The sequence below is a fragment of the Malaya genurostris genome, chromosome 2 (genome assembly GCF_030247185.1).
Source record: "Malaya genurostris strain Urasoe2022 chromosome 2, Malgen_1.1, whole genome shotgun sequence".
Classification (NCBI taxonomy): Eukaryota; Metazoa; Arthropoda; class Insecta; order Diptera; family Culicidae; genus Malaya; species Malaya genurostris.
The window spans coordinates 92210003-92222188 of record NC_080571.1 but is presented as its reverse complement, the minus strand read 5'-3'; the positions used below and the strand labels follow the sequence as shown (position 1 = coordinate 92222188).

The 12186-nt window shown below is 35.4% G+C and overlaps 1 protein-coding gene across 2 annotated transcripts in view; it reads right to left on the bottom strand.

The window, feature by feature from the left end:
* Positions 1–12186, bottom strand: part of LOC131427996 (fatty acid hydroxylase domain-containing protein 2-like) — an 83912-nt gene that overhangs the window by 10082 nt on the left and 61644 nt on the right. For both annotated transcript variants that reach the window (XM_058591633.1, XM_058591632.1), the window contains exon 2: positions 3824–4460. In XM_058591633.1, the coding sequence (XP_058447616.1) occupies positions 3824–4460 (637 nt within the window). The remainder of the gene's footprint in view (positions 1–3823; positions 4461–12186) is intronic.

The window sequence follows — 12186 nt, the reverse complement described above, 5'->3', positions numbered from 1 at the left end:
AAAAGTCAGAATGAAACGACTCGTTATATCGTTCGTTCAAACTAATCAAAGTTGCTTAAACTTAGCATTGTACTTCGAATATCGTACAGCATCAATGCATCCAGTTTTTTCTGAGGTCATTCTATTTTAAATCGAAATATACCCGTGAAAATACAGCATAAGTAAATGGTTCGTCATGCACTACATATTTCTGGAAGATAAATGCACTTCATCGAAATTTTAATGATTATGTGAATATAATAGAAAAAATTTTGAGAATAGAGTAGAATTATGTGAATATAGTAGAATAATATTGAATCTTTGAGTCAACTTCAAACATTTGTATGAATAAAATAGAACTGTTATTGAATTAAAATTTGAATCGAATGAAACTCTCTTTGAATTAAATTTGTGTAACAATGTTTATAAGATTTAAATGTATTAAGATATGAATTAAAATTATTTTTTTATAGATTCCAATCAAAAATTTACTCGATCCAAAGTTTTATTAGAGTACATTAAAAGTATTTGAATCAATTATGTCGTGGTATAGACCCACATTTTGAATTATGTTCAAGCAAATTTACGAGCAATTTTGACTTGAGTTCTACTAAATCAAATATACTGAGTCTTAGCTTCAAATTCATGGATATTGAATCAAATATCTCGTTCTTGAATCAAATTCTAGAGAATTTGGATTCTAAAATATTTCCATGAAATCAAGTATTGCTACGCATGTAATGAGAACTTATATTTGTAATCATTTCAGAAAAAAGTTTCACTGAAATGATGAAAATAGGCGCTGGTTCAAAACAAAATATCTTTGAACTCAAAGCGCAATATATTTGAATTTGAAATACATTTTTCTGTTTGTAACATTAGCTTTTGAATCCTAGGTAGTGTCTTACAATTATAGACATATTTTTAAAATTTAATTTGTTGATGAGAGTTTGAAAATTGCCTTTTTAATGTCATCATGATCGGTCGAGTCTCGTACACAACCCAGTGATTTTTTTTTCAATCCGTTATATTCTAAAATACAATGTAAGTTATTTCTTTGTCACTGCTTGATAAATGAAAAGCTGTACTCCCAACACTTGTTCACAGCATTAAGTGAATTTTTCACGTTCATGTTTAGTTTTCGTCAGGTAAACTGTGCCAGTCAAGACAACATTATTCTTGTTCGATAATAGTTATAAATGAATATTTATAGCATAAATTCGCTACATTTACCTTTTTTATGAACCCTATGCGCTATCTATGATGCTACGTAAAAGCAGTGTTTTAAAAAATATGGCATAAACGCAATGTTGTAGTTAAAATACGACCCCACCTGCCAAATGGTTCGCAGGAAGTGAATTTTTAATTACGTTATCAGTACGTTGCTGATGAACTTGATGCTAAAGAATCACTTTCAAGCAAACAAAGGACCAAGCACTTAAACTGTCCGAAAATACACTCATCGCAGTATGAACGTAAATCAATTAATTAGGGATTTCTTTTCAGCATGATAAAACTTGATAACCAAATACTTTTGTTGTTGTTTTGTACACATTCAATATCATGAAATGGCAAGTAAGCCGCTTACATAAGTGACGCTTGCGTATCATTTAAAATTTTCAAATACAAAATACTGATACAATGACTTACTGACTTCATGCCAAACTAACTGACAGAAATATTTCTGACCTAGCCTGTTGTGAGAAAATCAACTGATATATTAATCAAATCAATGATATTTTAGTTGAAACTGTCAGGGAAAGAAACAACAATGGCAAAACTGTAATTTTGTGATCTGGAGGTAGCCACGACTGCTACCAACTTATTATATATGCACAGAGGAATTATATTGTTCGAATTTACCCGAAGTTGGCATAACTTCATGAACATCTTTTAGGGGTTAGCCAAATTTTGTGCTAGGGCACATAACCTTTTTCATTATTTTTACGTTTCGTCTTTGACTCATCAGTGCAGAGCAGTTCAAATTGAACTGCTTAGTGCTAAACTCGGCAGTTCAATTTGAACCGCTAAGCAGGCGTAAAGTTTCTGCTACTTACAGAACACTTTTTGTTTTGCAACGAAGTGCAATGTCTTTTCTGACGTGCCGAACGAAAACGTGTTTTCGACTATTTCTGGCCGATGCAGGTATGGTCATTTAGGGGTTAGCCAAATTTTGTGCTAGGGCTAACCCCTAAATGACCATACCTGCATCGGCCAGAAATAGTCGAAAACACGTTTTCGTTCGGCACGTCAGAAAAGACATTGCACTTCGTTGCAAAACAAAAAGTGTTCTGTAAGTAGCAGAAACTTTACGCCTGCTTAGCGGTTCAAATTGAACTGCCGAGTTTAGCACTAAGCAGTTCAATTTGAACTGCTCTGCACTGATGAGTCAAAGACGAAACGTAAAAATAATTCATGAACATCGTTTAGCAGCTATCAGTGGTTTGTTTGCATGGTTATTAGATTTCACTACATGATTTTCCATGTTATTAGGCTTCACACGAACATGACATAACCACACAAAATGAACAGAATTAACTTTTTTTTGACAGCCGCCGGTGGTTTGTTTACAGTTTAAAAGTTCACCAGAGGTTCATTGTTGAAATTTAAAAATTGCAAACAGAGACGCATCCAGGGCAGCCTTTTTAGTTATTTTCTCGGTGGAACAAGTTTTTAACTGGCACTTTTTCGTCTTTTTTCAATTTTTAATTTGGAGTCGCAAAACAAAACAAACCACCGGCAGCTGTCAAAAATTAACTTGATTCATCGGCAGTTCATTTGTGTCGTCATCGTGTAAAACCTAATTCCACATCGTTCGACAGCATTCAAGGGATAAACAAACCTTCGATTAGATTTTTTATCGTGACGTCACAAATGAATAGTCCTTGACAGTTCAGCGGTACTGTTTACAAACAAGCTTAAACAAAAATCGAAGAACACGTGTTAAAAAATCATCTTTACACTTTGCAACTAGTCACTTTTATTTAATAAATCTGAAAAACAAACCGTGTCCAATCGTGAACAAATGTTTTAAAACTCTATTTAGGCGATATGGACCGTAAATGGTTTCATCCAATTTGTCAAAAGATAAACAAAACAGTATTGCTGAATAGTCAAAATGTGTGCATCCGATTTAGGTAGCAGTGACGATAAAAAACCTAATTAGGTTTTGCACGGTGACCACTCAAATGAACTACCATTGAATTGCCGATGAAACAAGTTCACCTTTTGACTGCTATCAGTGGTTTGTTTACATATCTATTAACACGTATTCAAATTAGAATGAACGCAATGAACACATAAACAAATCACTGAAAGCTGTCAAAATTGATTCATTTTGTTCATTTTTGTGAGGTTATGTTATGTTCGTGCAAATCCTAATTAGGTTTTGCACGATCATGACATAACCTCACAAAAATGAACAGAATGAACTTTTTTTGACAGTCGACGTGTATTTGTTTACAGTTTAAAAGTTCATCGTTCGAATGTAAAAATTGCAAGTCGCCTCACACTCAACAAATTCATACATATATCGCTCCTTGATGCTGGAAACACATACAGGGCAATCTTTTTAGTTATTTTTACTGTGGAATACGTTTTTAATAGGCACTTTTTCGTCATTTTTTTCAATTTTTAACTTGCAGTCGCAAAACAAAACAAGTACACGGCAACTGTCAAAGATGAACTAGATTCATCGGCAGTTCATTTGTGTCGTCATCGTGCAAAACCTAATAGCTGTTAAAGATGAACCCGGTTCACCGGTAGTTCATCTGTGTTGTCATCGTGTAAAACCTGAATTCCCGGAAACAAACTAGACTGTATTTACAGTAACAGGGATACTCACTTCAAGTGATGATAATCGTGTTGTTCAGAACTTCCCAATACCGGCAGGTGATAGCCGGAATGGTCCACCAGGGTGTCCATCATGACAAACACAAACCAAATGGCCATCGTCACCGGGTGGCTCACCATCAGAGCAGGACCGATGTATACCGGCATCAGATCACTGATGATAAACTCGATCGGATGGGCATACTTGGCCGACCAGGCAATCGGTGCGGACCACTCGTGGTGCTTTTTGTGGATGTGCTTGTACAGGAAACCGGCATGTAGCAACCGGTGGCTGTAATAGAAGGTGATTTCCCATACTACGATGCACACCAGCATGTCACGTAAGATGATTTCGATCGTAGGCAACACGCGAACATCTGGGATTTTAGTGACGATGGCCTTCATGGCATAGTACGAGATATAGGTTGTCGGAATTCCAAAGAATATTTGGTTCGTTATGACGGTTTTTAGCAGCGGTTTCAGCTTACTCCATTCCAGTGGTTCGTGTGTGCCCGGTTGGTTTTTGTACTTTCGCATGCAGGCAGGTTTGTTGGTAAGATCCATGAAGACGAATAGACCTCCGATGATCCAGAAGAGCCCGTACGTCCATAGGGTTAGATACCAAATGTAATGTGTCGCGGGATCGTCACCTGTAAATAAAAATAAAGGGTGATTTTTTAAGAGCTTGAGAACTTTTTTAAACAATAAAACGCATAAAATTTGCAAAATCTCATCGGTTCTTTATTTTAAACGTTAGATTGGTACATGACATTTACTTTTTGAAGATAATTTCATTTAAATGTTGACCGCGGCTGCGTCTTAGGTGGTCCATTCGGAAAGTCCAATTTTGGGCAACTTTTTCGAGCATTTCGGCCGGAATAGCCCGAATTTCTTCGGAAATGTTGTCTTCCAAAGCTGGAATAGTTACTGGCTTATTTCTGTAGACTTTAGACTTGACGTAGCCCCACAAAAAATAGTCTAAAGGCGTCAAATCGCATGATCTTGGTGGCCAACTTACCGGTCCATTTCTTGAGATGAATTGTTCTCCGAAGTTTTCCCTCAAAATGGCCATAGAATCGCGAGCTGTGTGGCATGTAGCGCCATCTTGTTGAAACCACATGTCAACCAAGTTCAGTTCTTCCATTTTTGGCAACAAAAAGTTTGTTAGCATCGAACGATAGCGATCGCCATTCACTGTAACGTTGCGTCCAACAGCATCTTTGAAAAAATACGGTCCAATGATTCCACCAGCGTACAAACCACACCAAACAGTGCATTTTTCGGGATGCATGGGCAGTTCTTGAACGGCTTCTGGTTGCTCTTCACTCCAAATGCGGCAATTTTGCTTATTTACGTAGCCATTCAACCAGAAATGAGCCTCATCGCTGAACAAAATTTGTCGATAAAAAAGCGGATTTTCCGAATGGACCACCTAAGACGCAGCCGCGGTCAACATTTAAATGAAATTATCTTCAAAAAGTAAATGTCATGTACCAATCTAACGTTTAAAATAAAGAACCGATGAGATTTTGCAAATTTTATGCGTTTTATTGTTTAAAAAAGTTCTCAAGCTCTTAAAAAATCACCCTTTATAATTATTAAAAACATTTATTTATTTATTAGAAGCTAACAACTGATAGGTCAATTTCAACAATTCTGAACAACCCTTTCTGAAGCAGATGCACGTGGAATATTGTTTATTGAACTGATTAGAATTAACGTGTGATATCTACTTGACTAGTAGAAGACGTCATAACGTCATCAAGCTAATGATTAGAATGATCGCATCAGTTGACTTCAGGTAAGTGTGAAGGCCACGATCGGTTGGTTGGTGGCCCGTTGCTCGACTATCAAACTTAAACATCCTTTAACTATTTATGGCGCATTAAATCTCAAATTGTATTGAATTAGTGATTTGATAGTTTTTTGCATATCCTCAGATCAAGGTAAAATATAATTGTGTTGTAAATACATGTAGTATGTGTTTGAGCCACTTTTTGCGGGGTTAGTAATCGATTCGATAGATAAACAAGAAACCTGTTCCTGTTTCCTATTGATGTTTTTCTCAAGTACACAAAGAATGACATAACATTTTTTTGCTAGTATTAGAGGTGTAAATAAGTGACAATTCACTAATAATACCAAAAATTCAGAACACATTGATGCCTGGTTTTACAACTTTCGCTCTCACTTTCATGAGTGTTTAAAATTTTCACTTTTTATCAGTCGAGTTTTTGCGTCGTTCACGTAATCTTTCTGTATGAGAAATTCCAATCGATCAGGAATCGATTTCTTGTCAACTTTGAACCGTTTAATTTGATCTATACTATACAAGGAGCGTGTTTTGAGATCCTTTTTTCAGGATTCTACTCGATTCGACCACATATTTCGTCAATCCGAAAAAACAGTGGCCTGACGAACAGTGGGTGGGCAATCAAAATGATTAGCGACGTGCGAGATGATTAAAAATTCGACAGCCACACGATCCTACATGAATAATTCAAACTGGAGCGAATTCAGTAACGTTGTTTGCGAATTGCTTTAGGTTGCATGCATTCGACACATACAATGAGTCTTGAAGTTCTGGCGGGAGTTCTTCCATTAAAAGATCGATTTTGGGAGCTTTCATCACGCCTGCTAATAAGATGTGAGGTGCTGAATCCCATGGTAATTAATAATTTCGAACGACTAGTCGAGCTTCGATCTCAAACAAAATTCATGACAGTATATTTTAACCATATGTCACAGGAAATCAACCCTTCAAGATATATTCCTATCCGTGTCAGCCTCCTAAATGTCCCTGACTCAACTTTATTTTTCGATACATCCATGCAGCGCGAAGTGCGTGGAATCCCGGATCATCTACGTTCGACGGAAATCCCAAAAATATTTTCAAGTAAGTTCAGGCATATTGACTCTGAGAAAATGTTTTACACGGACGGATCGCGAATTGAAGAAGCGACAGGGTTTGGTATGTTCAACAATAATGTTTCGGCCTCATTTAGGCTTCAAGAACCTGCATCTGTTTATATAGCAGAGCTAGCAGCAGTTCAATATAGTTTGAGTGTAATCGTCACATTAATTCCAAACCATTATTTCCTCTTCACAGATAGTCTGAGTGCAATTGAAGCCATTCGCTCAAACATGACTGGCAAGACTGAACCGTTTTTCCTGGGCAAAATAAAACAGTGCCTGAACGACATATTGAACAATAATTATCTAATCACTATAGTCTGGGTCCCGGCTCATTGCTCCATTCCTGGCAATGAAAGAGCCGATATTTTAGCCAAACGTGGTGCTATTGAGGGTGAAATTTATGAGAGACCAATTGCTTTCAACGAATTCTATAGCTCGTCTCGCCAAAGAACACTTGCCAGCTGGCAAGCTTCTTGGGATAAAGATGATCTGGGTCGGTGGATGCACTCAATTATTCCGAAAATATCGACAAAGGCATGGTTCAGGGGCCTGGATGTGAGTAGAGATTTCATTCGTGTGATGTCTAGACTCATGTCCAATCACTACACGTTAGATGCACATCTCCTTCGAATTGGGCTCTCCGAGACTAATCATTGTGCTTGTGGCGAAGGTTATCGAGATATTGATCATGTCGTTTGGACATGCGTGGAGTATCGTGATGTCAGATCTCAACTAATAAATTCTTTGCGTACCCAAGGTAGACTATCCAATATCCCAGTTCGAGACATTCTTGCTTGTCGTGACCTTTCATACATGAAACTTATTTATCATTTCATAAAGAAAACTGGAGTTTCAATTTAATAAAGGCCCCTTTCAAGACTTAGTTCTGATCCCAGCTGCGTCCATGAGTTCAACCAATAGCTAAATTAGAATAAAAATAATTTAATGATACAAACAAACTCGAAACAGTTTATGAAATTATTAACAAAATGTCTGAAAATAACAGCTTATTTTATAATTTATAGAAGTTAATCGTTTGGTTCAAATAATATTTCCGAGTAGATTTCATAATTAATGACGAGTTACCTAAGATGATATTTAAGTAATAAGAGAATATGTTTTAATAAATGCAAAACGTTGTGACTATGTTAGAATTAAATTAGGATAAGAATATTATGTAAAAGTGATGCTACGGCGAAGAAAAACTTATGTAAACTGCCTTAAGAAATAAACGTATTTATGAAAAAAAAAAATACATGAATAATTCACCTACAGAACGACGCTTTGTTGGGCCGTTCCTCCGGCTAGTGCAGCGGTGTTTTAACGATTGTGAATTTTTTCTATCATTTCGGCACGCTGTTCGTGTATTGCATAATGCATGTGGGAATGAATTAAATCAAAATAGGTATGGATACTATGAACTTAATATCAACAATAAAAACGGTCTATTTTTGAAGTGTTTAATAGACTGCGAAATTGGGTTTTAATGTTGTTTATTTTCTACTAAAATTTACACATTCTTGCTGAAAAATAATTTTGAAGGAAAGCAAAAGTTCGTTTGTTTCAAATCAAAGTTATGTACGATTTTACCAGTATTTACATTTACATGAGCATTTGAATGCAATGTCTGTTAGTATGCTCGTTGAAATGACATGCACGTTACTTAGCTGCAATTTCCTAGTTTAAGAAAGGAACACTTAACAGCCTTTTATATCCAAGCTCAAAATAAAAATATTACTACAAAATTTGGAATAGCTGTTTATAAGTTTTGTTGTTTCCCAAGCTTTTTTTCATGATTATTGACAAAGCGTTAAACTTTTATTTCAATGTATATTTTAAGTAGCGGATTCAATCGATTTCTTACATTTTCGTCTAGGATTCTCTCAAAATGAACATTTTTCGAGATACAACAATTTCAAGAAAAGCGGTGCAATATAAAAAAAAATCATGTCTAAACATCACGAGAATGGCTACATCTAGGCGAGAAGAAACTTTAAGCGAATTTATTTGTTTTTAAACTGTAAAACCATATTCAATTATTTAATGACTGCAAATGCTTTTAGAATGGTCTTGCTGTAACAAATTAATTTTAAAGAGACATTTCAGAGAACAGATTTACAGGTTCGAACAAAATTTGACGAGAACCTTTGATTTTTTAAATTTTTTATACGTTGGAAATAAGGAGCTCACTACTAACATGTACTCAACTGTTAACTTCGATTTTTCGAAACGCTCTACTTCGTCCCGAAACAATAACAAAATTCTGTTGGATGACTTCGATCATCATGTGCTGAAGTATCTTGATCAGTACCAACATCAACATACCGAGCAGTTATTTTCAGGGTATTCGAAATTCTCTAAAAAGTATATCCAAAAGAAAATTTCGCAGAAAACAAACGACATAGCTTATACAAAATTCTTTGAAAAAAACGGCCAAATCCCCCTATCAGCGAGATGATACCTTCTTCTTATCAACCAGCATGTGGTTTGTGCTAAAATATTCTTCGTTGTGGTTAGTTTTCATGAAATTATTTTAATGACTGTCGTTTGAAATTAATTGTAATTAAATTTTGGAACTGCAAGACGAATCGAAGATAAAAATCATATGAAACCTCAAAATTATTCCTTTTAATCTAAACGTGTGACAATCGATCAAGCATTCCATGAGATGTAGGAACGAGTTTCTCTTTAAAGTTTTGGTACCGGTATGGTACTTCAGAAACGATATTCAAAGACCAGCATAACCGAAAATAGTTCGTATGTCCATGAATTAGTATGACGAATAAATTGAAATAGTTTTGAGCCCAACTTTGAAGATTTTTTGGTATCGTCATCTTCTATGAAGTTTTGAATTTTACAAACTCATCACCCTGTAATTTCAAAATTTGAAGTCGAAATTTGATAAAACTCACAAATTTCGTGTGGTACTATAAGTTTAATTTAATTTGAATTTTTGTTCATAAAATTCGTTTTGGCCTTCTTTAAGCTTCTCTATTTCCGATACTTTCGGAAACGGAATTCGGAAATCGGTATAGCCGAAATCAGTTTTTTTTAAATAACTATTTATTGGAATATGAGTTAAAATTAAATTATTAAGATTTAAATTGGGTGTTCAGCCACAAGTGGTGACTTTTCAGCCCTATTATATATATGATTTGGTTATTACCATGAGGACATTATTTGCTTCCGCAATTCTGAGATTTTTGTGTAGGGAAAATTCTAAACCTACTTGTATTGTGTAATGGGGAAAAGGAACTTATATACTAACTTACTAACTAATACAGAGAGCGAATCGATTCAATTGAAGATTGCATCGATTTTTGTTGGAATTTGCTTATAATATTATGTGACATTACATCTAATGGTTCTATATTTGTGAGTCTGTGTAACTCATTTGTACTAAACCAGGGAGGATGCTTCAAAATCATTTTTAGAGTTTATTCTGAATCCTTTGAAGCGTTTTCTTTCTGATGGAACAACAACTTGACCAAATTGGTACTGCATAAAGCATGGCTGGTCTGAAAATTTGTTTATAAATTAACAACTTGTTTTTTAGACAGAGCTTAGAATTTCTGTTTATAAGAGGATATAAACATTTAATATATTTATTACACTTTGCCTGGATTCCTTCAATGTGATCCTTGAAAGCGAATTTTTTGTCCTACGTTAAACCTAAGTATTTAGCTTGATCAGACCATGTCAATTCCAAGCCATTCAATTTGAGAATGTGATTATTATTTGGTTTAAGAAAAGAAGCTCTTGGCTTATGAGGAAAGATAATTAATTGCGTTTTTGCTGCATTTCAAGGGGCAAATCACTCTAAACTTTGTCTGAACTCAAAAAAGTTTTACCGGGAGTAAAAAGGTTTAGCAGGGATCTCGCTGGATTAGAATGGGATTAGAAAAGTTAAGCCGAGATCTGGAAAAGCATTTTTTTGACATAAGAAGCTGTCAACGTAGTATTTGTTTCTTTTCTGTTTTTTTTTCTTTCTTTTTGCAACTGCTCAACACAGGCAAAGACATCATATTAACAAGATATCCAGCTCTCACATTTCCCGAACAAATCATTGGCAACATCCTATCCTTTTTTGTGAGCATGGTGCCCTCATCGAATCTCGTACATAGAAGTAGAGGAAGAAAATATCAAATTCGTGCGCGCCTATACAATTGACCTGATATGTTGAATGTGATACTGATAACGTACGATGGCGTTGCTGAACTGAAGATACATTTCGCTCCAAGCTGACAGGGTCTGATGCACACGCTCATTCAATGTTACTCTCAAGTGAGTAATTTGTACTCACTTTTGCTTATTTAGTTCCAGTAACTTCGACTCAGTTTCTAAATTGACAACAAGTTTTACTCACAGAGCTTTGAAAACGTTGTGTGAAAATTTACGTTCACCTAACTTTTCCCTTTGTCGGAGGCGGAACGGAGGCAGGCAGACAGATCCTTTCCAATGACCGATGAACAGGTAGCAGCTTCCTTCATCCGTTGGATAAAAGTAAGTCAGTATTTGTTTAAAGCAAAGAATTCCTTATTCGAATCTCTTATTCAATTCGAATGATATTGAGTAATGTTTACTCACCTGAGCTAATTTTACCATTTGTAGCACTGAGTAAATTTTACTCAGAATTTGACAAATACCATATTTACTCAAAAGTGAGTAAACAAGCCTTACTCACTATAGAGCAGTTCCACTTTTAACGAAAGTGAGTGAAATTGTACTCACTTTAGAGTAACATTGAACGAGCGCGCAGGTCAACTCTTTGTTTACTTGTCATACATTTTGTTGCGAGCAGAGATGTCAGATATTTTAATAAAAAATCTGTATTTATCAGTATTCTAATAGAATCAATCCAATCAGTAATCTAATCAAATAAAATTTTGGAAAAGTTTGTACTAGCTGTATGAGCATGTGAAAATTTATTATACAGATAAATCTGTATAAATGGCATCTCTGTCTGCGAGCTCGAATAACAGATACACTTCAAACAAGATTAGGCAAAACTAGGTTGGATTACCTTAAAATTACCCAAACTTATCTAGACTAGATGGGATTAAATGAGATTAGAGAAGATTATTTTGGAATGAAATGAGTTTATTAGTATGAGATTGTCTAGAGTTTAGAGTCATTTGCCCCTTGCTGCATTTGGTTTAATTTTCCATTTTGACAGATAATCACTGAAAATATTTAAACTTCTTTGTAGGCGACTGCAGATCACTCTTAGATTTCTACCTGTGGCTAACAGACTTGTGTCGTCACAGAATAACGATTTCTGACAACCAACGGGTAGATTTGGGAGATCAGAAGTGAAAATATTATACAAGATTGGAGCAACGCTCGAACCCTGCGGAACACCGGCTCGTACAGGTAGCAATTCAGATTTACAATTCTGATAGCTAACCTGAAGAGTACGATCAATTAAATAATTTTGAATCATTTTGATCAAATAAATAG